This window comes from Etheostoma spectabile, chromosome 1, assembly GCF_008692095.1.
Source record: "Etheostoma spectabile isolate EspeVRDwgs_2016 chromosome 1, UIUC_Espe_1.0, whole genome shotgun sequence".
Lineage (NCBI taxonomy): Eukaryota > Metazoa > Chordata > Actinopteri > Perciformes > Percidae > Etheostoma > Etheostoma spectabile.
The window spans coordinates 9,647,973-9,674,933 of record NC_045733.1 but is presented as its reverse complement, the minus strand read 5'-3'; the positions used below and the strand labels follow the sequence as shown (position 1 = coordinate 9,674,933).

At 37.5% G+C, this 26,961-nt stretch overlaps 1 protein-coding gene across 2 annotated transcripts in view; it reads left to right on the top strand.

Moving 5' to 3' along the window:
- The window catches only part of mettl15 (methyltransferase 15, mitochondrial 12S rRNA N4-cytidine), a 50,007-nt gene extending 32,772 nt beyond the window's left edge, over positions 1-17,235 (top strand). The window contains exons 3-5 of one of the 2 annotated variants that reach the window (XM_032509595.1): positions 6,924-7,115; positions 8,441-8,619; positions 16,038-17,235. In XM_032509595.1, the coding sequence (XP_032365486.1) occupies positions 6,924-7,115; positions 8,441-8,619; positions 16,038-16,468 (802 nt within the window). In that variant the 3' untranslated portion in view covers positions 16,469-17,235. The remainder of the gene's footprint in view (positions 1-6,923; positions 7,116-8,440; positions 8,620-16,037) is intronic. The other variant, XM_032509612.1, reaches the window with a different exon arrangement.
- The last annotated feature ends 9,726 nt before the right edge of the window (positions 17,236-26,961 follow it).

Below are 26,961 nucleotides of genomic sequence, written 5' to 3'. Positions count from 1 at the left end.
TAGATTCTGGGGAAACCTCTCTCAAGGGAATATGCCAAAGAAATGTGCCTGTGAGCAGGGAATGACAATTAAGAGAGAGAGAGAATGAGAACACTGTATTCTGTCAGCAGCAATATACCCCTGCTGTAAACTCTTCCACGCCTACTCGTAATGCAAGTTGAGAGAAGCTAGAGAAATCTAGCAATTAACCAATATTATTGGAAGACTGAGTAAAAGACCCTGGCAACCTCCGCAGTGCATCTGCACAACAGTGTTAAAGGATTTTCTCTCTCCTCTGTGCTCCCATGTCTTGAGGAAAGTCTTACCTCTGTGCAAACTGTTGAATCTGAACCCAGTTTTACAGTACAAAGAAAATGTTTATTTAAAAGCGTTAGCTTATGAAAGTAACCCTCTGTTCCTTGAATGATATTCACCCATGTCTTTAATGGGATTTGCCTCCTGCATGTTGAGCCTCACTGTTCTCTGCTTTTCACCATTCTTGTTGTTGCTATGACTTCCCCGCACTTGAAGCTACGCAGGAGTTGTGCCCACAATAAATGTTATGAATCTGAAAAGGCACCAAGCATTATTGAAAAGCCAAGTCAAGCAAACATGACACACTGATATGATATGAGATATGCTATTAACTATGCACTTTGTTCATTTACGTCAGCAAGTGCGATGTTGGCTTTTACACCATGATAGTAGAATCTTTTTTTTTTTTTATCTTTATTTCTCCTATCTTAATACAAATTTCATATGTTTTTAGAAATGCTACCACTGACTATGGTAACAGTGTCTTAGAGCAGTTAGATTAATGTTTTAATGACGATTGAAGAAATCCGCCAATTGAAAAAAATATTTCTCTGACTTTCTCTGATATTTCTCTGACTACAAACTTACAACAGTTTGTAAATTGTCAATCTTACCCACTTTTTTTTGCCATTTTTGTTGTAATTTTTCATGGATGTAGCCAGAAAACAAGGCCATATTTCCTGCACGGGGCTTTGTTGGTGGGGTTGTTTTGTTATAGGGACAGGCGGCACACAAATAATTGTGACCCAGGCAGTCCAGAGGCCTGTACTATGAATCAAGATCAACATGCCCTGGATTTCTTTCAGTTACCCGGCTTCACTAACCCTGACAATTGCGGTCCCACATAAGCTGTGTCACCCCTGGTTCAATCAACCTAGGGTTTCCCAATCCAGCGCCGCGCGCATTCACATATGAGGTGGTTGAATATTAATTAATATGTTTTTATTTTTATTAACTAAATCACCATCACCAAACCCACCAGACTCCATATAAATGAGCTATACTTTTATCATCGTAAAACACAAATATATACGTAATTTCCTCTGCTTGATAAAATTAAAAATGTCATAAAGATATCCACCGGGAATGTTAACGCGGTTGTCGGTCTTTAAATGTTTTAACTTTTCTGAGTGCGCTTCTCTCTCTCTCTGCGCACCGAGCTCCAGCGGTTGACGATGTAATCAATCAAATATTTGATTGGTCAGTAGGCGCTGCTTTTACACGGGTTGTCTCTAATCTCCAGCATAACCTGCTCCCGACCAGATAGGTTTAAGTTACCACGGCGATTTAATCGGGTAACAAGTGATTCACCGTTGTGATACAGAAAACCCCGGGTTGAACCTGAAGTTACCTCGTTAACGCCAGATCTTGTTTCATAGTACAGGCCTTAGTTGGAGTAACAGATTGTGTATTTAAAGGCTGCATTGCAGCCATATTTGAGCCTGGTTGAACTGTTTTACCAAATTTAAAAGAGCTCACCAGCCCAGTTAGTTTTCGTTGAGTCTTCGATATATTGTACACTGCATAAGCTTATTCTGACTCTTCTTCACTTAGAATTATTTGGCTTGGTTTTGTCACCATAAAGAAACCAAACCAATCTAGTGTTATATTCTTTGCATTCTTCTTAAACTCACCAGTCAGCCATCCTCTCAATTCTAACTAGTTGATTAACAACTTTAAACAATTAATCCCACATCATAGATAACACCTAATGTAGATTTCAATATTTGTAAACTTTCCTTATCTCCTCACCATTCAGAAACAAGCTTTTAAACCGGAAAATAAAGATGATAAAATTAAAGTGGAGAAACAGCAGGGAAGCATTTAACAGTTATTGATGACATTTCTAAGAATACGATGGCAAGGTCACCAACACATTTACACTTTTTATAACCTTCCTAACTGAGCGGGTCACCACGAGGGAATATTTCAGGCTTTGTGAAGAGGCAGCATTGTGCACTCAAACTGAGCCTGCTGGGAAGGTTTCTGATGTCTTCACTGAGTGAACTGTATTCTTATTCCAGATGGATAAGAACAAGTGAATGCAAGGAACTATTTAGTGAAGGGAGGAAATACTAAGTGTTGTCAAATAATATGCTTTAACCAAAGTAGACAGTGTCTCAATTAAGTTTGATGGTTTATAATGAATTGGAAATAAAAGTTTGACAATAAGGAAATTTAAACTATAAATTAGTAGTTTGCATTTTACTCTATGATAACATACTTAGCTTTTTTATACGCCTATGTATAATATACATTATATTGTATTTTGTTTAGATAAACTTCAAAACTGGTTTGATAAAAAAAAATCCTGTGGAGTTTAGATAAAATATGAAATGAATCAGATTGGTATTTACAATCATAATTAATTATTTATTTATGGTTATTTACACCTTGTTATTTTGTCGCTTTTTAAAACTTATGGTATCTATTAAGTGGTTTGGCAAGTTAAAAGTCTCAAAAGAACACTTATATTTGTACACCCTTTGACTGCATAATTAAACAGCCAAAATTTAACAATTGTTAGATATCCTGCAAAAGGTGGGAACATGAAATGATCTTGATTTAAACAAGACTCACTGACAGAACGTAAGGTTTGGGAGCAGTGCGATTGTAAGTGGAATGAAAGACATTACTAGACTCAGATTTGCACCGGTTTGCACAACCTGGCGCGAAGACGTGTCCGTGCAAGTTGAAAATGTTTCAAGTTGAGCTTAAAAAAAAGTTTAGAAACGGGAGAAAAAAGGCGAAAGACTGGAGGGGAATAACTGCCAGAGTCGGAGCTGAACACACTTACAGCTTACAAGGTTTGGACTGTCTCTGTGTGAGTTTTGGGAAGATCATAATCAGTATTAGATTGATCAAGTAAGATGCCAGAATAACAAAAAAAAAGCATGATGTCAATGTGGGGTGCTACAACTATAAAAAGCTCAGATCTCTTAAGCAATTATGAGCCCACACTTGGACCTCCAAACATACACCACTGAAACTTGTCCTCTTTAATAATATAAGACCTTACATAAGGCATTTCTATCTCCAACTCTGTGTCTAAGCCACATAAAGAAGTTAATAATTTAGAAATGTTATGTAATTGCTTTGCATATTTTTAAATCCTTTAGTGGCTTACAAAAACGTGTTAGAAAAGAAGTCGCTGTTCCTAGTGAAAGGTATGTTCATCTCCTACCTGTGGGCGGACAAAGACTACAGAATTTAATATTGAATAATTAAAAAGTAAAAGTAATTTGTTAAAACATTCTATGATTACAAACCTTTGATTAGCATTACAGAGCTTTCAGTGTTGTATAACAGCTAGCTATTACATGTACAGTGTATATATATATATATATATATATATATATATATTAGATATAGACGTCAAATTGTTATTTGTGTGTAAAAGGATTTATACAAATATAATATTAGAATGTTGAGTTGCATCAGTCTACTCATTTGCACTTTTTCTCAGTGGGCCGAGAACACTGCTACATTATGTAGAGTAGAAACACAAACTCCTCATGGCGGCTTTCAAATAAAGCTTTGAGGTCCTGCTCAGTCTGAAGCTACGCTTTTGCCTAACTCGCTCTTCTTAACCTTCTTTTGCCAGTCAGTATGCTGGCACTAACAGCACCAACAAAAATGTGTCTGCAGTTACACAGAGAAGGTACAATACGCTAATGAAATGAAAAATTCAGCAACCCTTTATCTGCTAGGGAACAAAGCTATTTATTGTGAAATATATAGTAACACAAGTGGCGATGTTGCCTATTGACCCACTTCCCTGCCCTTACTGTATAAATGCAATGCAGTTTGGTTCGCAGCACAAAACTGCAGACAAAGTTAGCGACTAGCTTTGAGGCAACAAAATCATCATCCGCACAACAATGCTTGATGCTTGATTGAAAAATTACATTAGATGTCATTTAGCTGATGCTCTTATCTTAAGCGACTTAAGATTGCTATGTTAGAGGTTGCACGCCTCTGGAGCAACAAGGGGTTAAATGGCTTGCTCAGGGACACATTGGTTGATGTATCGCAGTGGGAATTGAACTCGGGTCTCCCACACCAAAGGCATGTGTCACATCCACTGTGCCCTCACCACCAAAAATGCATCAACAAGAATCCTCTATGGCAAACATGTTCTAAATCAGATAAGATAAAACTTTTACCAAAAAGAAAAGAAAAAAAAAAATTAGAAATTGGAGAAGGTGGGTGGAGTGCTACTGAGGAGGCAGTAACAGAAAGAGATTGTGCAGGTGATGGGAGAGAACAACAAAGCCTTTACTATAGATTTTTCAACAAATCAATCACTGTGCAGGATAGTGAATAACAACAGCAAAGCAAAGGAAGGCCCTGGCAGCGTGGGTGAGATGCTCCCTTGCCATTTTGTCTTCTGTGGGTTTGAAATAGAGGTCCTGCCAATTTCTGTTCTTTCTTTGCATGCCCCTAGTTAATCTTGAGAAAGGTGGAGTCTTTGTTGTGTACATAAAAGGGGCAAGTTTGAAATGTAATAAAATGTCTGCTAAGGGAAGGATATCAATACCTTTTTATTTTTATCTATATTGCTAGCAATGCAGCTTATTATCGATATAGTACTTCAAGTAATAATTAAAGTCAATTTTGCGTGCTACAAATACACTAAACTATAAAAATAGAGCAACAGCTAATTGGAAGCTGATGACAATAGATGATGAGGTGGTGTAGTCAACTTGAGCTGCATAGTTATTGCAGTTGGGTCTGTGGCGTATAAAATGAGTTATTCAGATATTTTGGTCCCTTTTCGTTTCAAGAGTTATAACTTCACTAGAAGGGGGGGAGAAGACTGCATAAGACCTTTCGCTCTTAATGCATAGATACTAGCTCCTGTTGCTCTCTTCTGCCATCATCTTTGTTCACACAATGTTCAAAGGTCACATGAAAAATGCATGAATGTGGATGGAGGATCTTTCTGCTCGTGTATGAGGAAGTGATTGTGTACATAGGATCTTGCTCAGTCAGTGACAAGAAAGGATCTCAATAGGCTAGCTAAGACAGTTATTGGGCTTCCAAAGAAGAACCCAATTCAGTTAAGGTTGACTGGAAACCATTTTCTCCGCAGTACATTAATAATGCCGTGGAATAAGTAAACATCAACATTTCCCAAGAACTGAAGAGGGGACTTTACTTACTGTTAGCGTTCAGTATAGCAGTGGCTATTATCTTCTCTGAGAACCAGCCATATCCATTCTTTTTTTCTCCCTCAAACTTTATTTAAAGCAACATCAAAGATTATTTTGTATCTTAAAATAGTGTTTCCAAAGTCATTTCAGTGGTATCTCAATTCGTAACATGGTGAACGGCACTTCTGCATTTGCGGCCCTCTATCGGGTAAAACCGCACTAAGTTTGCCAGATCGGGTAGCGGATCTGTAGGTCGAATGACACAGCGGTAATGGACAATAACGCTTCCAACCTGTAGGAGGACCAAATAGGAATATAGGAATAGGAAAAGTGCTTTTCTGTTGCTTTAATGTCACACAGAACATGGGTGACATGACATAAGACATCCATTTCATTGTTAGTAAAAAGAAGAAATGTCCAAAAAAGTTACATTGCATGTCAAGTTAAATTAAGAAATTAAAAGTAATACAAAAAAAGAAAAATGATGCGGTACATAATACTAAAATAATAATAATAAATATAGCATTCATATTAATAACCATGTTTTGCTATTAGATAAAGGAAGGAAAAAAATAATCTGACCCAAGCGTTGATGCGATTAGCTGTGCATTGTCTTCAGATTTTAAAGCCTTATTTATTGGAAAATCATTTAACTATTAATGTAGGGCTGGAAAAATTGATGTGCATTATTGTTTTTAATTTATAGAGGAAACTAGAATATGTCTTTAAAGTCAGATCAGGGCACACCTTTCTTTTTATACGTATCTTTATGAAGTTATACTTGGCAAACTGGTCTCTTACCATCACAGAACTTATTGAACCAGTCAGCAAAATGCACATTTGTAAGTGTATTAAATTCTGAAACCCTCTCCCTGTACAGAGACTTAACTTAGGAACTCAAGCCATTATCATCTTTGTATGATTATTATTGTTGTTGTTATTATTATTATTATTTTTAATATGGAACACAATTCAATATTAGAGGTACTTCCTCTTCACCACAATTTAAACATTGATGAAGTAATTTTTACTTCAGAGTCAAAATTGTAATCATTTTCTTTTGTTACAACCATAATCTTTAATCAATTTGCAATACAATCTCTCGATTTAATTTTACCAACCTGTTGATTGTATCACCATGTTATCTTATTCAACTGATAAACTGATTAACTTAAACACAAAGATAACAGCATCTTGCTTGCAATCACTCACAAGATAAAGGGATGTATTTTCCCATACTCTCATTTTATTAGTGTTTTCATATCTTTTTCTTCTCACTCCACTGAATTTTACCCCAATGAGCTGAATGACAATGGCATTTTACTGTGCCTTTGAAAACACTGGATGTCACTGAAATTACGTAGTATTTCTTTTCCGCATCCATCTATATAATGCTGTTTTTTAACAGCAGCCATAACGCATTGTTATACAAATGTCTAATTACACAATTCCTTTTCCTAATCCTTTCTCCAGTGGTCGTGTAAAACCATTGCTTGGCCGATTTAGCGAGCTTGAAGCCCTGCTGTCTAACATGAACATTAAGCCAGGCAGCATTGATGCTGTCCTGTTGGATGCTGGCTGCTCCTCCATGCAGATGGATCAGGCAGAGAGAGGATTCTCCCTCAGCAAGGATGGGCCCCTGGATATGAGAATGGATGAAAAGAGGTAAGTGATTTGGAACATACAGAAGGTTTGTCTGGCTGATGGATCTCAATTTTTATTTACCAATGCTGCATTATCAAAGCTGGAAATAAAAAAACAACACTTCTGTACTGTTGAGTTACCGTTGCCTTGAAATTGCTTCATTACTCAGTGGAGCAATGTCAAGGAGCAGCGAACAAAAAATGCCTAGCTAAAATGGGCTACCAATAACATGGGCCTATTGGACTTTATTTATATTATTTTTCTCTTAAAGTTCTTTATAAAATTTAATGACTGAAAAGAAACAAATAATATGTCTGAAATGTTTAACAAGTGAAAAATCTATTTAAACAATTAGAACAACCTGTGTTTTCTTGACAAGCGACCTCTTTTGGCTGTGTAAATACAGCTGTCCAGCTGTCTCAGTAGCAGAGGAAGACCAATAACGTTACATCGCATGATTGGCCTAACATTGGGTAAACAGATCATTTAAGCTAAAAGCAAGACTATTTGCTAAAAGTCATTCCCCTACTTTTGTTTTTTCTTTCACCACATTTTCCTGCCTCTATCACTATGCCCCAAATATAGTCCCTAAACAAAAATAATAATCCAGTATTAGTCAAGCTTTCTTTTGAATTTTAATATTGGCAATAAGTGTACAAAAATACAAAAGTGCGTTAACAATTGAATTTGAATAATATCATTGTTATTATTTTTTCGCAGCCATTAAAGAGTAACAAAATGCAGTTGCTTTTTATTTTAATTATGTCAACATTATAACTCCATATTACTGAAGGTTGATGCGTGACACTACTAAAGTGCGGCTATGTAATCTAAAAACCCAGAGTCACGTATGCCCTTCTAGTATTTATTGAGCCTAAATCTGTATGTATTTACGTATGTATCCATGCATGTATGCATGCATGTATGTATGTATGTATGTATGTATGTATGTATGTATGTTTGTATGTATGTACAAAATATATATATGTAAAGTATATGTATGTAGGTATGTGTTTAAAGAAAGATAGATAGATACATTTATAGATAGATAAATTAAGAAATATGCATATGTATTTCAATGTATTGCTTCTTGAATTTTTTCATAAATACAGTATACGTAGGAATCACTTTACCACGTCAGCATAATGTGCAAAGCTACCAGCTAAGATAAACCATTATAAGCTATTGCACAAGCTGCATTCCTCTTTTCATCCCTTCACAATCAATCTATTCATAACTGTCAGCCATGAAGGTTTTCAGCTGTATCTCAGAGTTGTCAGGATTCGCCACTGTCAGCAAGGGCGTGACGTCAAGCAGCTTAATTGGGCTTCTCTTCTTGTGCGTAGGTACCCCGACATGCCCTGCGCTGCTGACGTTGTGAATACCTTAGATCAACAAGCACTTGCATCCATCCTCACTGCATATGGGGAAGAAAGACATGCCAGGAAAATAGCTTCAACCATTGTGGAGGCACGGCGTGTCAGCCCCATCACCCGGACACAGCAGCTGGCCAGCGTGGTGGCAGGTAGCTAGACACTGTCCTGATTAATTCCCCGCAGAATTCTGGAGGCTGCGAGGGAAAATGAAACATGAGTGGAGTTATTAAGGCTGTCTCCCGATGGGATGTATTTGCCTCAGAAAATCATATGTACTGTGACCTCAGTCATCATCCTGCCTTAGTTTTGGGTACCTTTCTTCTGAACCTACCAGAGAGTTGAGACAGTGCTGGGGGTGGCTGCAACAAAATGTGGCTAATGCCTTGAAAACAAACAGAAGCTCACACACAGTAACCCATCTCTCTCCCCTTCCATGTTGCTGTGTTGCTTTATTTTTCCGTTCTTTTCTCTCTTTTCTCTGGTCACAAATATGCTCACACACTTGTGCATTAAGCCGGGATTACATTGTTTGTCTTCACTGATTGTTTTTTTTTAAGAAGTATGCCTGCAGATTTGAGCTGCTGAACAAGTGAGATGTCATTTCACTAGTTATTGCACAGAGTAGTATGTGCGTCAGTGTCACCCTGGGAGAACAGGTGTAAGTGAGAGCAGCTGTTTGATCTTTTTTGAAGAGCAAAATGAGTCACCACCAATGTTTATTTGGAACAATGCAAGCGGTTTTGATTTAAGAAAGTTCCAGTGGGGCTCTATGAACAATTGTTCTTTATCTTGACAGGAAAAGATTTAAGTCACAGGAGAAATGACGAGGATTTCTCCTGATTATTTTTATTTTTCTAACATTTATCTTACACATTAACAGCCATAAACGGGGCCGGTTGTGGCTCAGGTGGTCGAGCAGTCATCTACCAATTGGAAGGTTGTGGTTCAATCTCTGTCCCCGCAATACCATGTCGAAGTGTCCCTGGGCAAGACACTGCACCCAGAATTGCTCATGCGAATGTGTGTGCATGTTTATCTGATGGGCAGGTGGCACCTTGCATGGCAGTCTAGGCCACCAGTGTATAAATGTGTGTGTTGAATGGTTCCTGTACAATGTAAACACTATATAATGCAGTCCATCCATCCATTTAAATGTGTTTAAAATGCTGGATTTTTCACATGAAAATAGCAAACAGTGCAGCACATAATGAGTTTTATATTTCCTTTAAGTTGTTTGCATCAGCATCCAATGGTGTAACCTTTTTTCTTAATGCATTATTTGACTTAAATTGTACAGGAATATATAAATACTGCATTTACTTGTGTACAGAAGCATGGCTGAGTGAGAATGAGTGGTATTTTGGAGTTGTATTCAGTTACTTTCCAAAATATTTATTAGTTACTTTTCAGAATCCACATCTTCACATAAGCATGAATCAAACCACAGAGCACTTAAAAAATAAACAAAAATAAAGACCTCAATTTTAAAGCTGCTTCACCTGGATTTACTCCTGTTATTACTTCTTCCAAAACAGTGGTGAAGAACAGCAGGAGCAAATGCCAGGCGTTTTCATTCAAATAGAAATATGACTGGTGTATTAACTGCATGCCAAATTAATCTGAGAACACAAGGCCAAATTGCCTCCTAAGTTACCATATGACTAGTTGCTGACACAACTAAAACAATGTAACATTTACATTATCCACATTACGCACTGGGGTTACATTAAATAACTTGTCTTTGAGCTAATTCATTTAAAAAATAGTCCCGGTCTGTCTCCAGTTGGGATTTATGTATATTTGACACAGTTGTTATCAACTGTAAATCCAGTATGTGTAAAACCAGTGTCCCAAGGAGGTCCCTTGATATTGGATGATTTTGCAAGACACAATTTGTGCCCAGTACCAACATTCATTGCAGTGTGACGTTTATGTTTTATTGCTAAAGGAAATTGTTTGAAGGTTAGGGTGGTGGATGGGTGGGTCATATTTATAAAGCTATTTCTAGTTAATTACTTTTGTGCTAAGTGTTTGTCTGCATTGGCGTTTTTATCAGAGCCCGACCGATAAAGGATTTCTAAGGCAGATACCGCTACAAATATTTGGTTATTTAAAAACCTGATATGCCGATCTATCGGCCAATATAATCCAGAAAAGCGTTACGAAACAAACAGATTTCCCTAACATGAGTTATTTGTAGTTATTTATGAGTTCTCACTAAAATAAGATAATAATTTGTTTTAACAGAACAGAGGAATATGAAAATATATTCTGATAAATAAAATGTATAAAAATACAAACTTAAGATATCAAACTTAAAGTCCTTTGAGCAAAAACACATTAACAAAACAAAATATAGCCGCAAGCGGCGATTAGCGGGTTCAAACCTTTTTTCTCAATAGTGACTTCAAAGTAATTTCACACATGTGGTCGAACGTCGTTATAAAACATATCCTGCCAGCTTTGTAACCATTGGACAAACAGTGCACTTTGCCTACAACTACAACTGATTTGTCAAAAACTAAAATTGAAATTGAATTTTGTGAACTGAATTTGTATTGTGGGAACTAAATGGAAAGATATATGGAGAGTTGAATTTCCATTGATGATCATATTTTATTGGATTTCAGTTCCAAACAAATAAATTCCATTTCAAACTATACAAACAATGCAATGATTCAAATTAAACAATACAATTTCAAATTACGTGACTCAAATTCAGTTTTTCAATGCAATTATTCAAGTTTACTAATTAAAATTAAAATATAAATGATTCAATTCAGTTTCTGTTGGCACATATTTCAGTCTATATAAATTGGCTATTATAAATGCCGATACCATAGATTGGGAAATGCCTAATATCGGCCGATAATATCAGCCCACCAATATATTGGTCAGGTTCTAGTTTTTATGTTATATACTGTGAGGTACTTTGTAAATTCTGTATTAGTATGAGCTCTATAAATCATTGATGGCTTTTCTGACATTTAATAATAATGAGTGAGATATCACTGCCAGATGCTTTACAAGCTGATATGATAATATAAACTGCTCTACAAATAGCCACAGCTGTGCCTATTGGTCTCGTTGTGCAAGTGCGGCCTGTTTAATAATTGAAACATGGCGTTATTTTTTAGTTGACAACCTACAGAGTGTTATGTTTCTTGCTTCTGGGTGGGAGAGATGTTTTCCTTTTATGTGCTAATGGAATCAAGACGGCCACCAAAAGTGACCTAGAAATTTAGCATAAAAACACATTTATATGGCAGAGGCAACCATGGTGACACAACCACGTCATACAGCTGTGATGGTAACAGATTCCACAGCCATTAACAGTTTTTTTTTTTTTTGTTAAAGGTGTTTTAAGAGAGAGCCTGAAATGGAAATACAGTAGAATTCTACCCAACATGTACATTTTATGTAAACAATAAAAGTTTACTTTGCTGAATGCTGACAGCAAGAGTCAAGTGAGCACCAAATGCATTCAACAAAACAACCCAATCACTGTATTTTACTGTGTGTGCGTGTGTGTGTGTGAGTGCGCGCCTGCACTTGTAGCCGGAGGGGAAGACATGGATGCATTGATTTAGAGACGCCAACAAGGTGTTTAACGTTAATTTCGACCCAGAGCAACAACAGTACAACACAGGTGGTGATCTACTTGAATTAATTCAACATTAGCACATCAGCTTTCACTGCCAGTTTGAAATGCATTTAGAAAACCTCAACCTTTTGCAGAGTTCCACAAAATGGCAACAAAAGAAAGCACCCTGTTTTGTCTTTTGAAATATAGTCCTGTCTCTAAAATGTGTGATGAATATAAATGTTATTCCTCACACGTTACATATCAAAATTGCTGATTTGTAGTTTTTGGCACTTTTCTTGTCGTTTTGGTTTTCCAGAAATGTGTTAAATGCGCAGTAGCTAGGTCAGCACAGCTAGCTAGTTAGTTGCAGAGTAGGAGGGCGTGTCATGCTAGCAGCTAGGCGAGCATTAAAAACTGCTGTTTGGAGAAGTTTGTGAACAGTGTTTTCTCTGGAAGATAATAAGTCCCTTTGGGGTGGGCTTTGGGCTTTTTCACTTTGTGAACACAATGAAGGAAAGGTATAAAGCACTTTAAGTATCAAAATTCATTTTCCTATATTAAATGTAGTCAAGTATTGGAAGTAAAAGAACTTTGATTATGAACTTTATTGTGGCTTCCTGGTAGTTAAGCATGATATTCAGGGTTTCCACTCCTTCTTAAACATCTAATTCAAAGTCTGACATTAACAAAGAGAAGAGGACGAATCTTCCAACATATGAAAACATTTCTTGCAAATACCGCCACAGGTGTAAAACTTTATCTTCCCCACTGTCACCGTGGTGGTCATTGTCTGTTATATTGGCGGCAGAGCCTGCAGCAAGTGTTTCCATGACGCTATCCATTATTATGCTTCCTCCTCATCTTTAGTTTTGGCGCTTTAGGCATTACATGAACAACTGAAGGGAGCATGCATTAACTTGCAATCTAGGAATAATGATTTGCCAAACAGCCCTTTTTGCAGTCTAACAAATGTCTTCTGATGTTATTTTGTTGTAGGGGTAATGTAGTGGAGGAAAAAGTATACATTTTATTTAGGAAATGTAGTGGAGTAAAAGTAAAAGTTTCCAGAAATAACATAGTTAATACAGACACGGGAAAATACTACTTCAGTACAGTAACAAAGTATATGTAAGTGTGTGTTTTGATACATTACAACTCTGGTTACGAGCTTGCCTACTAGCTACAGCAGCTAGCCCCACAAGTTGTTACGGCGTCACCAAGCTTCCAGCACCACGTGTAAATGAATTAGACTGTGCAACTCTCTGTATCTTATCTCTGTGTCTCAGTTGTTGTCTGACTCAAATTGAAAAATTTCAACTTGAGCAAATACATCATCTCATCTCTGGTGCCACCTCAAACAAAGTTGTGTCAGTGTTCTCTTGTTCCACTTATTCTTTTGTTGTGAACAAACTGCTGCTTTTTGTTTGTCCAGTAACACCAAAAGCACTAAACACTGTTGTCCAAATATGTTATTGTGGGATTTAGTTGTGATTTTGCCTTTGTTGGTGAAACATCAAATATAGCAAATTAAGATAACACAAAGGTAATACACTGACAGTGTTCACATGTTAATCTCTTCTTTTCTCCATGGATCTGTCTGTAGGACTTTTGAAAGATGAAGTAGAGAGAGAGCACATGGCTTGGTGAGGCCAGAGCAGGGCTGGTCCTTGCAGCACAGGCATTGTATTGATTGCAGTGTGAGTCACACCTTGGGCTGTTTAGTGCAGGCGGAGAGAAATGCCACATCACTCACTTCTCTATCGCAGTTTCTCTTTAGGTCTATATAAGTGTCTTATTGTTAATTTGTTGTCTGTGTGGGGGTTATGAGTTGGTCAAGGTGGAATCAACTCTTCACATGTATTGACACAAAGCCAATGTTTTGTTTCCCAACTTTAATATGCAGCATATTTTTTAATTAAACACCTCTAAAAAGAAAGGTGCAAATTGTTCAGGAGTAATGAAGAGGAAGTTTGTGGTGGGGGAGAGAATCGTGAATTACTTTCAATGCACCAGCGAGACAGCAATAAATAAAAAAGTATAAAGCTTGTTGTTTTTAAACTGAAATTGTGGCCTTGTCAAGTATTAGTTTTGTGCTCAGTAAGATTTAACTTGAACTTGGCGTTCAGTGAACTGAGTGATCATGAGAGGCATTTGGCTGTATTTACCTCAGTATTTTAGTGACCCATCAGCCATGTCAACATCATCTCCACCCTCCATCTGCTTTGCACGGAGCATCTGATGGCCCTGCCACTCAGTCCTGCTGCAGCTCTCTCCACTGCTTACAGTGGCTCTTATGTATTTTGCAGTAAGCTAGATTTTTTTTTGTGCTACGTCAATACTTTTTTTTCTTAACGTAATGAATCTGCTTGCATTACTAATATAGGCAGCCAACTATGTCTAATGATTCTCAGTCAACCAGAAGATATAGCATATAAGTCAGAGGCATGGTTTAGTCAAGAAGCTTCTTTTATTCTCCTGACTGGTGGAGATTGCAGGCATCTCAACCTCTTTTGGGTTATTTACACACTAATAACACCTGTGGATTGTTGAGGTCATTAATGAACCTTCAGGACACGAGTATTTTGAGTCACAAGAATCCAGGTGTAGTTGATGGTGTGGTAGTGCATACGGGGTGTAGCAGTCCCCCACTGTGTTCACGGATGGCTGTTCAGGTTTGACAAAGTTAGCCTCCTTCACTCCTCCATCAGATTATATCTTGTCTGTCCAAAGTTGCTGAACCTACAGTACTGTCTGTTGTGTAGACTGTGTAGTCCTGACCTTGAATAGTTGAACCTCTTGAGCTTGTTCAGTGGTTGTTTTGTCTCTGTAGATTCCTCACTCTGTGCTGTATGTATTAGATTGACCTTCTGATGTCATGTCATTTCTATGGATTGTTAAGGTTTGGGAAAGGATGAGGTTATGGGCAGTTAGGAAAAGTACTACATGATCATGGTTAAAAAAAGCCAACATACATTTTTGGTCTGAAACTGGTTGTGAGCATAAAAGTCACAAATGCTGTCAATCACATTCTGTATGCTGTAAGTCCAATGCGGGTTCACAGTGCATGGGTTTGAATTGAATTTCTGTCTCAGGATGCAGTCAAACTGGATTTCACTTGTCAAAATGTGCTCCTATGCAAGACACAAACTAGTATGGGTAGGGTTGTTAGCATTGGACGTTGGAGAATTTTGCAATTTTGTGTGATAAAGTATAAACAGATTGAACTGTGTGAAGTGCAAAAGATGGGGGAATTTGTCCTGGAAGAGACTACGTCTGGCTCATCATAGAAATGAATGGGGAGCAAAATCCGATATGATTGCCCCTTTAGGATGTTACTGGGTTAGTAAAACACAGAGGTGCCGTTTTTACTACAGAGTTAGTAAAATACTCCAGACTACCACTCCTTGGGGACTAGGGCTGCAACTAGTGATTATTTTTATCATCGCTTGGTCGTTAAAATAGTGAAAGAATGCTCATTGCAATTTACTAAGGCCGACGACGATGTCAACAAATTGTTTGTTTTGTTGGACCAACAGCCCAAATAACAAAGACATTCAGTTATGGTGACATGAGATGAAGTAAAGCAGTAAATCTAGAAGAAGCTGTAACCATTCAATATTTGGCAATTTTGCTTAAAGAATCACTTAAATGGTAAATCGATTCTCTAAATACTTTAACTTTCTGTTGATGGACTCTTCAATTAATCGACTTATCGCTGTAACCTTAAAGTGACCACGCTCCTCTCAATTCATTCATCTGCCCCTCTTGGTCTCCTGCAGTCTTGCTTGTGTTTAGGTCTCATTTATCATTTCTTTAATGTTGTATCTTCCTTTTTATAGCTTCTCCTTCACATTTTTCCTTTTTTTGCCTGCTGTTTTCTTTTTATATGCAAATAAAACAACTGTAAAATTACAGTAATACAAAATATTGTAGTGCATTAGACTTATAAGATCCACTCACTCTGACTGTCATTGTCTCTAGGATCGTTTCCTGCAGCTGTCGTCTATGCACGTAAGGACCGCCTCCATCGACCAGCGCACGTAGCCACTAAGACTTTCCAAGCTCTGCGCATCTTTGTGAATGATGAGCTGAACGAACTACATGCTGGGCTGCGCGCTGCCCGGGCGGCACTGACACCCGGAGGACGTCTCTGCGTGATCACCTTCCATTCACTAGAAGACAGGCTGGTCAAACGTTTCCTCCAGGGAGATGACTTGTCTAATCTAGATCAGTATCACTTCAGCCCGAGAAAGCAAGGCACTGGGAAGGAAAAACTGGTGGACGAAAAAAGAGATGGTGGAAGCGTTTATTGGCTTCCTCTGCGAAAAAAAGTGATCACCCCAGAAAAGTACGACGTAAAAGACAACCCTCGAGGACGCTCCGCTAAACTAAGGGCGGCACTCCGACGTTAATTATGTGACGTCCGTTATGAAATAACAGAAAATCTCTCTTTTTAGCAAAACATTTGAACTGTTTTACAGTCAGAGTAACTAACATACCTAAAGCAAGTTTGGCAAAGGGTGTATATGCAGTTACATAATAACTCTCCACTATAATTGTCTGCTGTAGATGCTATGTTTCTTTTTTCTCAATAACTTGTTCCATAGAACCCAATTGGAGGGAAGCCAATGAGGGTTGTCATCCGTGGTTGGTTTGGGCACTGCACATTGAACAGGGAACTCTGGGTAAGAGAAACAATGAATATCCCACACAATATTCCCGGTTGGAACTCTGGTTGGATTTTCTAAACTTTTTTATTGACAGGTGAAATGTTTTTCACAAGTGTCTACAGTAGTTGGCAGTGACAAAGGCTTTTTTTTGCATAGAAAAGTGGACTTTCCAAATTTGGATCAAAACGGGCATCAAGAACAAACAACTCAATGTATATATATGGAACAAGTAATCTAAACTCAAAGGTCTACTCAAAAGCTTTCACTTACATCTTTATGTCAATTCAATGAGCGAATAAAGTTGGTTCATGGATCTTTGTTCATGTAATATTGCATTGTTCCACATTTAGTTCACACGATGCCTGATTCAGCTCTATTCACTGACTAAAGATGTGTAAGATGTGGTTAAGAGCTCTGAAACAAGTAAACAGACCTTTTGATTGAAGATTATTTTTGTTCCCAAACGTCAAGAATGAATATGCAATTAGGAATTAAATGAAGATACAATAATTAATTAGAAGCAGCTGATTATGTTTAATTAAATATATATACTTCATTTTAGGCTAAGAAGAAAAACTTCTAATTGAATTAAGCGGTTTCCACTTTAAATTCACACTCCTGCTGGGCAGCAGTCTGTCTTTCACCTCGCCCTAGCACTGATAAACCTGCCCAAACTCAAGTGAGAGTCATGAATTGTGTAAAAGCTGAAGTTAAACTTTTTATGTAATAAAGTTTTTATAAATAAAAATAAAAATTTTATTAAGTAAAAATATGTGACCTTTGTGTTGTTTGCCTTTTATGTTATATCTTTTATACACCTCCAGTTTAATACAGCACTGTTATGATCCTGTACAATACTGTGTTTGAGGTTGAGTGATGAATTTAACCCTCTGGGGTCCGAGGGTGCTTTCAGACAAATTATTTTGGCATGTTCTTATGATGTTTTACAACTCTTAAGCAGTATTTTCAAAGTACCATCATTTTTTTGTATTCAGCACAAATTCAGCTACAATATCAAAGTAGAATGTATTTCATGATTGATGATTTGTTTTAAACTTGTTTTGGTGTACTATTCCAAAACATTTTATTTCTTTGCATTGCCCATGTTTGACTGCATATTCGGTGGTTAATGCAGCAATATATCTCAACATATAGTACAAAAAACACCTCTCTCATTGACGTCTGTATTTCCCCAGGACCTCGCTTTATGAGTCGCTCAAGTAAAACTGTACTGTACCATATGAATCAGTAATGTCACTAAATACTGAAGGATTCAGCGTCAGAAGTGATGCTACAGTAAAGGAGCTGGGTGGTTGTTCTTGGGCATTCTCTCACCTTCAACTGTAAGCAGATGAGTTGTTTTGAACTTTACTATTTAGCTTTGATTAATTGTAATTGCTCCATCAAGATTATTAACACTTCTTTAGTCTGTCTCAGTTTACTGCACTCTAAATATACCCTTCTCGTTACCTTGGAAACTAAACAGCGCAAGTTACATTTAACTGTGTCTAAAATTATATGCTGTTATAATCTAATATGAAATAGTGCCGTATCGTTTGAATACCCCTCCCTTTGGACATCAGTGCATGTGGAATATGTCGTGACATTTCATCCTTTGAACACTCCTTGGTTTCATATCTGAATCACACTTTTTACTATTTATGGTAAGAAAATGTTACTCACGACTAGATTTCACACTGATGCGTTGAAGTGTTAATATAAATAGAAAAGAATAAAGCAACATGGGAGAGATGTCCATTTTTTAAGTGAACATATTAACTGGAGATGCACAGCAAAGTATGTTTACAGGTCTCGGGGAGTATGACTACATATGTGAATAAAGTTGTTGTTTGGAGACTTTTGTGTTTTGAGAGGGAAATCTGAACAATGTCTCAAGTGATGTCACTTGAATAAAAAATATCTGTAATAATATAGCTGTAATATCTATAACCAGACATCATATGGATGCAGAAACTGCAGGAAACCCAACAAGATTTTGAAATTGGAAGCAGTCTGGTTTCCGTTTGTGGTTCAAGAAGTATTGACCAATCATGTTCGAGTGGGCTTTGGCTGCATGCAGATAAACAGTCCATCTGAAGCGCAAAAGAGGCGTAACATTTACACACCACATGTACAACATAACACAAATGCAATCTTGAAACCTGTTGCCTATCTGATGAGTTAGCTTTTTTACTTTTTTTAATTTATGTACATTCATATGGAGATATCTGTTTATAGAGACATCTCTCTCAAATTGTCACGTCTTAAGTTGCTAATTGGACCCGACACACATGAGAGGAAGTCTTGGCCTGGATATCCGCTGGCTACACCGGAACCCCTGAAAAACAGACTGTTGCCCCCAGAGATGGTCCGATGCCGATTCGGATACTTGAACTTGCATATCTGCAGATACCGAGTACTGATCCGATTCCAGTGTGGTATATATTTTATTATTTTTTACTATCCCTGTATGGATGTGATATGATATGATTTGTTGTCGGTCTGGCTCAGGTTAAACTCTTTGTGAAACATGAGCAAACGCAAACAATGAACACCGTAGAACTTTTTTTTTTCATCCAGTTTGACAGTCAGTTGTAACGGAAACATAAACTACTTTAACATAGATTTTTTATAGTGCTTTATTATGTGGTATTAGATCGGTGCATAAACTCCAGTACTTATCGATACCAGCGTTTTAGGCAGTATCGGAGGCGGTACCGATACGGGTATTGGTATCGGAACATATCTAGTTGCCCCAAAGACTGAATCTTTGCCAGACCAGTTGGTTTTAAGATTGCATTTGCCACTACAAGCATAACACATCCAAATCTGTCCGTACCCGAGTTGCATTGTGGGTAATAGGCGCTAGGTTTTCGCAAGGAAGAAGAATGCATGGAATAAAAAAGATAATACCTCTGATTCTGCTGCATCAATTTGAATTCTTTTTTAGTACTCTTTGAAAATTCAAATTTGAGGTACTTGAACTTTAATAGGATATTTCCATTTTTGCTTCGATTGCACTACCTTTCAGGGGCAAATGTGTCATAGCTTGTCAGGAAAGAATGGCAAGGTTTGGACTCAAATGCATTTCAGAGAAGAAAGTTTATTTAACAAAAACCAAAACAACAAATGTCCAGAGGTAACAGGCAAAAACTTACAACAAAACCACAGGGAACCTGAGACAAATAAATCCAGCGACAGAAATGCCCCAAACCGCTCCAACAGGTGAAACGCATCAGGGTGGCGCAGACAACCACAAAGGCAGGAAAACACAAGACAGGAAATAAAAGACAAGACATAACTAGACTCCTACAAAATAAACCGGGAAACAACAGAACCTCAAAACCAACAGAAACTCAACCTCACCTCAAAACCACAAAATGTACATTTTACTTACTATTTGCAGACTAAGATTGTATATATAAAACCTACCAATCTTGTGAAACATCTTTTATCCTGCATAGTGAAGATGTTAAAACTTTTGATTGTTTAAGTAGCTAGATTTTGAAAGTAATAATTATACTTACTAATAGTAATAGTAATAGTAAACTATTAAGTAATAGTTTTTTATGCAGGATTTCCTTTTAAATCTTTTTGGCTTTTTCCCTTTCCTTTATTGTGTTATATATCTTTTTTGTGCATGTCATAGGTTTACAAAGTGAATAAGCCCAAAGTCCACCCTATAGAAGCTCACCATCTTCAACAGAAAACACTGTTCACAAACTGCTCCAAACAGCTCTATTGTAGTCCAGCCTTTACTTCCGTGATGAACGTGCGTCACTTTGTAACACGTTAATGCTCGCCAAGCTGCTAGCACGGCACGCCCTCACACTCTGCTTCTGACTGGTTAGTAGTCCTTACCTAAAATAATCTATTATCGTAATCTATTTTGATAAACAGTTAATCATCATTTTGCCAAAAGTGAAACATCCTTGGGTTCCAGCTTTTTGCATTAGTTTTGATTGATTTGCTGCTTTTATAAACTGAATATCTTTGGGTTTTGGACTTTTGGTTAAACAAAAGAAGTTGTGAGGGGCATTTGCTCAGTATTTTCATTCATTATTAATAAAACAAAAAATAAATCTGTAGACTAATCAACAATGAAAATAACTGTCAGCTGCAGACCTCATTCTGTCCATGCAAAATAGCTGCACATTAACATGAGTTGTAGGAGGTTGGATTTTTGACCTCATTTGGATTATTGCATGTAATGCTCAGTGGTTTCAGAATATTCTGTTAATGTTGGGTTTAAAAAAACAATTCAAAACCATTATCTTTGAATTCTAAATTTTAAAGAAATACAGTTGTGAAACTTTTACCAACAGTGCGCTGTGAAAAAATGTTGAGAGACATCTTATCCACTGAAAATTTATCTCATATCAGATTTCGGTTGTAGGCTTGTACTGAGCCTTTAATAATTTAAAGAAAAAAGAGTTAGATGAGTAATACTGTCAGTAACTATGGGCTATGACTATGTGCTATTAATGGAGCACCTCATGTATTTTTATACTGGAGGATCATATCAGGATTTTAAACAGCAGAAGCATGTAAAACCAACAAATTAAAAAACGGGACTAGACAGAGACAAAATAAAATATGACAACTGAAAAGAAAGTGCTGTTGGTCCGAAGCATAAAGCAATAACTCAATATTGTCTTCCCCAAAAATGAATGACTATGCACAACCTCTGGATATTCATCTACTTCTGACCGTAGCTTTTTGTCTTGTCTCCATTCCTGATGGAGAGAAGCGAGGCAGGCGCTGTGACCATTTACTGTCAGTGTGAAGATAGAGACATGCGTCAGCCTGTGGCTCCCCCTCTGACAGACTGAAGAATGGATGAGTTTCACAGTGTTAGAGAGCAGAAAGCTCATTCTATCCACATCTTTACTTCCCTCTCTCCTACTCTCACTCCCCGCCCATATATGCTGCTCCACCTGCTATTAAAAGACTTCTCACTGAAAAACACTGAGGTCAAAGCAATTTGAATAACTTTTGTGATTGACGCAGGGCCTGGAGGTTTCATTGGAAGAATATCCAGTTGGGAAAGAAGACAGCCATGTTGGGTAGTAGCACAATAGTGCACAGCCAGAGGCTACTATCATGTTTTTTTTAAACTTAGTTCAAGGGATTAAGCTGTGACATTGAAAACATTAATTGCAAGTCCTCCAAATTCATCACCTTTAAGCTGCCAAAAAACAACAACAGAGGTGTATAGTATATCCTGGAGCTTAAGCTGATTGCAGCCTCTTCGTCATATCTGACCCATCATGAGTAGGACTTGCTGTGTCCGCTGGTGGACAGGGTGACCTGATGTCAGTTCACTTACTCGAGAGCATCAAGCTGAAGGAAACACAACAGTGGCATCCTCTGTAACACCCAGTTGCATGTTTGCAGCTGATTATTTCGGCCTTGCTGTATAACAAAACCTGCCTCAGCCAAAAGGGAGTCCCTTAAAAATAATCTTTTTCACTCCTCACATCTAAATTGTAAAAAGCGTGTTGTTTGTTCAGGAAGCTGAGAATGAGGGGGAAATAAATAATTAGTACTGCAAACACACACTTTTGAAAATGTTCTCAATGATTTTAACAACTGAACGTAGTGTAATATAGTCTAGCATAGGTTTATATGACGGGGGTAAGTGTAATTGGAGACATGTATGACCCCATTTACAAGTGGCATTAACACGGGATCAGTATCTGAACGCATTTTAGTGCAAAGTGTAAATTCACAAAAACAGAACATTTTTGCAATCAGATTTGCTAGACCACATCTGGATTTAGTTGTATTCACATTCAGATGTGGTCTGACTTGCATTGTGCGTGAATCTCAACAAAGTGTGAACACAACAATTACAGTTTGGCCAAAATCTTCCCTAACTCTTATTTAAACCTCTTGCTTTTATCTCAAGTGTTCTTGTCTAACCTGTCCCAGAGCTATCCTATACAGCAGCAATGCTTTATATATATATATATATATATATATATATATATATATATATATATAATTTATAATTGATATTGGGGCTGGCAGTAGCTCAGTCCGTAGGGAGTTGGGTCCACATACGAACCAAAGTATGGTGGTGGACTAGTATCTGGAGAGGTGCCAGTTCACCTCCTGGGCACTGCCAAGGTGCTCTTGAGCAAGTCACAAAACCCCCAACTGCTCGGGGCGCCTTTCCATGGGCAGCCCCCTCACTCTGACATCTCTCCATTAGTGCATGTGTAGGTACTGAGCATGTGTGTGTAATGTGTGTAATAACAACAGATTGTAAATTATAATTTCCCCTTGTGTGACTGATGAATGATACATTCTTTATTTATTTATATATATTTAGATGTTATTATAGGAGGATTTTTTTGAATACTCAAAATGCTTTTATTTAAGCATATACCAAGAGATTTGCAAGGAAAATCTGCAGGGACAAAAATAAAATATATTAATCAATGTGTTTGAATGTAAGTAACTATCACCAAAATAGAGAGAATGGGTTAAAGAATTGAATCGCCGACATCATCATATTTTCTCTGAACCTGCTCCATTAAACGGAAGTTGATGATTTGTGGTTTACTTTGCGCTCTGTGAAATTTTGTTCAAGCCGTGTCACCAAAATGTGTTTTTTATCGGTGAATGCTCCACCAGGAAAATAACATTTATTCAGTCATTTTCCCTATACGGAAATAAAAAAACAAAAGTAAAATTACCCTGGAAGAAAAACAAACACACAACTGCCTTTGAATACGGTTGTAAGAGGTGATGTGGCAAAACCTTGAAACGAGGAGTTGTCTGTAATCAACATCAATGAGGCGATATATTGGATGGTGGGAGCAGAATAAAAGCACTACCCTCCATGTAGGTATATGACTAAATCTTACCACCCCCCCACTTACTGCCATTAACCAACCGTAGGGAAAATTGCCTGTCTGGGTTCAAGCCTGCAATATTCCCAGCAGTCGTCCATTTGGCTCTTACAGAAGCACCACTCTCTCAAATTATAGTGAAACGGAGGTCACACACTGAACAGTCACCCTGGGGTTAAAATGATAGAGTTTGTGCGAGTGTAAATTACTTTATAACACAGGACACCTTCACTACAGTCTTAAATGGATACCTTCTAAATCTTGTTTTATAGTTATCTTATCAGTGTGAGCCCTGTTGGCTTGTGGATTTTGCCATGCCAATGTAAACACAGGACTGAGACTGTGATCATTTTCTGGCAGAGCAACTCTCATGTTGTGAAGATATATTATCTAGAATTGCTTTTAGCTCCATTCCCTATTCCAGACCAATTGAGCATCAGCAGCTACTCTAAAGGAGAATGTCAACTATTACGGTGAGTCACTAATCAAGCGTCAAAGTTCCTTTCATGAAACATATTTAATTCAAGTGATCAAGTAAATGATATGCCAACCCTAACAACAAACTTAATACATATGTATTTTCCAAATGACATTCTAGCATCCTTAACCATTTTGAAATATTATTGCCTTCTGATGGACCTGTGTATCAGCAGTAGCCACCAAGCTAACAGTAATGCTAGCTGCAGATTAGATTAGATTAGATTAGATTATACTTTATTCATCCCACGACGGGGAAATTTTGTTGTTACAGTAGCAGCATTTTTCAATAACAGCAAAAAACAATAACACACAAACAAGTAAGCACACAAGAAATACAGGCAAGCAATAGACAATGAAAATATGGTAGACTGAGTAAGTAAAATGGCGTCAAATAAAGGAATTTTAAGGTGTGGTTGCCATGATAAGAGAAACAATATTGTGGTGTAAGTGACGTTAAAATTAAGTTGAATGTGTAATTGGAGTAATGAAGCAAGAGTCGGTAGCATAATTTAAATTATATTAACCTGAGACCATAAATATTGAAAAGTAAGTACTTGTAATAAAATAATATAAATACCGATATTAAAGATAAACAGAAAGTGTGTGATGTAGATGGGAGAAAAACAGGAACAGAAATAGAAACTACAACACTATCAGGTAGTGCAGGTGTTGTAGAGTCTGACAGCGGCCGGGATGAATGACAAATGATGCTAAATACGACAGGTTGCACACTGTAGCAACCCGAGTGTGCTCCCGCAAATACTTTTGCAAAGCTTCACCTCTACCTGAAAATTATTTACAACTTAAATTCTGTCTGCACCATATCATACTAAAAAAAAAAAAGTAATATAAAGAAATGCAGTAATAAGTCATCTTTAAAAACATGAAACGACAAGATTTGATACATGCTTTTCAAAATATAAAAGGGAAAATAAGGCAGTAGGGACTTAAACTTAATAAAAACATTATGGGTGGCTTCACTGCTTTTCTGATACATCCTGCGTTTATCCTGTGATTATGATGCTGACCGCCCACTTCTGCTTGCATTAGGGCAAAGACATCCTGTCCCTGCAACATTTGTGTTGGGTCCCCCGGGACCTGTAGGATCCTAATCCTGCTGCAGCAACATTAACATAGGCCTACAGACAGAAAGGATGGGTTAGAGTGTGTGGTCTGTTTGTGACCAGGTCTCTCCGAATCTTTGCTTAGCACTAAGAAACAATGTGTGGGTGTAAGCGGCGTTTTGCTTGTGTCTGTGCTGTGTGCACTTTGAAGACAAGCAGTTGGGGTGTGGTGGTTAATTCTTGACAGGTGACGCACTTTTGGATTTCCTTAGATGGTTGTCTGACACTAGGAATAAACCTGTGGGTGTGTGTCTTCCAATGCTTTATACTGAAGTCAGTAGTGGTTGCTCTCCTCCCCCGTCACCCCCACCTTCGCCTTCTCCTCAGCAGCAAGGATGGGTGGGAAGTGGTGCAACCTCCTCTTGGTCAGTGTGCTCAGGGCTATAGCTTCTGGGCAGCAACAGATGAGAACAGCTCATAGCACCATTCTCATTAATGAGATGTTGGCTTAGTCTTCTCATACTTGTATGCCTTTTACCCAGAAATATGACATTGTGAGTGATCAGGTCTGCCCGGTGTAGCACATTAGTACCAGTTGATCAGAGCACATAAAGACTTGACGCAAAGCATGGGGAAAGAAATGACACCTGAGTGACGAAAAAATGTAAACAGACTACAGCATGTAGAGATGAGCTACAAACAGCAAATCCTGTAGAAAGTACGGCAAACACATACTTCGTCTCAAGAGAAGCTTTAAGTGCATGTTCATTTTCTTCTTTTATCAAAAATACACGGTCCAGTTCAATTACAATACTGACGCGATAGGAACTTCAACAGAAAGTTTCACATCAGCTGCAGCCATCTTGGTTGTTTTCTAAAATTCCACAGCGGTGCACCTCTGTACAGTCATTGTCTCAAACACGATAACATTATCAGATAAACATGAGAGTGCAGATTTGTCTGGTTCCCAGGCAACCAGAAACAACTTTCTGCATCTTTTTTTCTTTGGTAGGGGTAATCTGTTAATGTAAATGTTCTATATGGTACTGTCAAACTCAAGTAAACTATGATTAACAAAACTTCTGTTTTTTAAATTTGCCCTTAGAGACATACAGATTGTTTTGGTTTTATTTAACCTGGTTTTGAGAGTTTGCGGCACCCCAAACCAAATGTGAGTGGAACTTTGAGGCGACTGCAGCAATAAAAGAAGAATTTGTTGTTTAACCGATCAAAAATAGTTTTCAGTTGTTTTAAAATTGTATTAGCAGCTATTATTAGTAGTGTTGTTGAACATATTATACCACATTATGTTATGTACATTTGCTTACAGTAATGTTTTCTTTTATCAAGCCTGTTAAGGTGCAGGTGGTTGATACACAGGTCTGTGAATGTTTATATGCAAATGACTGTGCCCTTTATATGACTAATTACACATTTTACTGTTTTATTGTATATAATGTGGTGTCCGATTCAGAAATTTACTGAACTCAAATGTTGTGTTCAGTAAAGCAAATTAGATTTTTAATACCTAAATCTCTGGATAACTGATTCCTTGTTTTCGTAGCAAGTCATGTTCATACACACATAAATATAACATAAAGATACAGGCAGATAAAATGTTGCCCTTGATAGCAATGAATTGTTTGCGTCTTTTTTTCCCCCTGATGCGCAGGCATGTAAATATCATGATATATGAATACTGCTCTAAAGCACATTTATGTAAAAAACAGTGCACATAATTCAAATGTTAGCCTTGCACCACTCTCACTATGTTCTTCAGAAATAAAGTAAAGAGCACTTTAATGACTTGTTGGAGCAGTGCAACATTCCA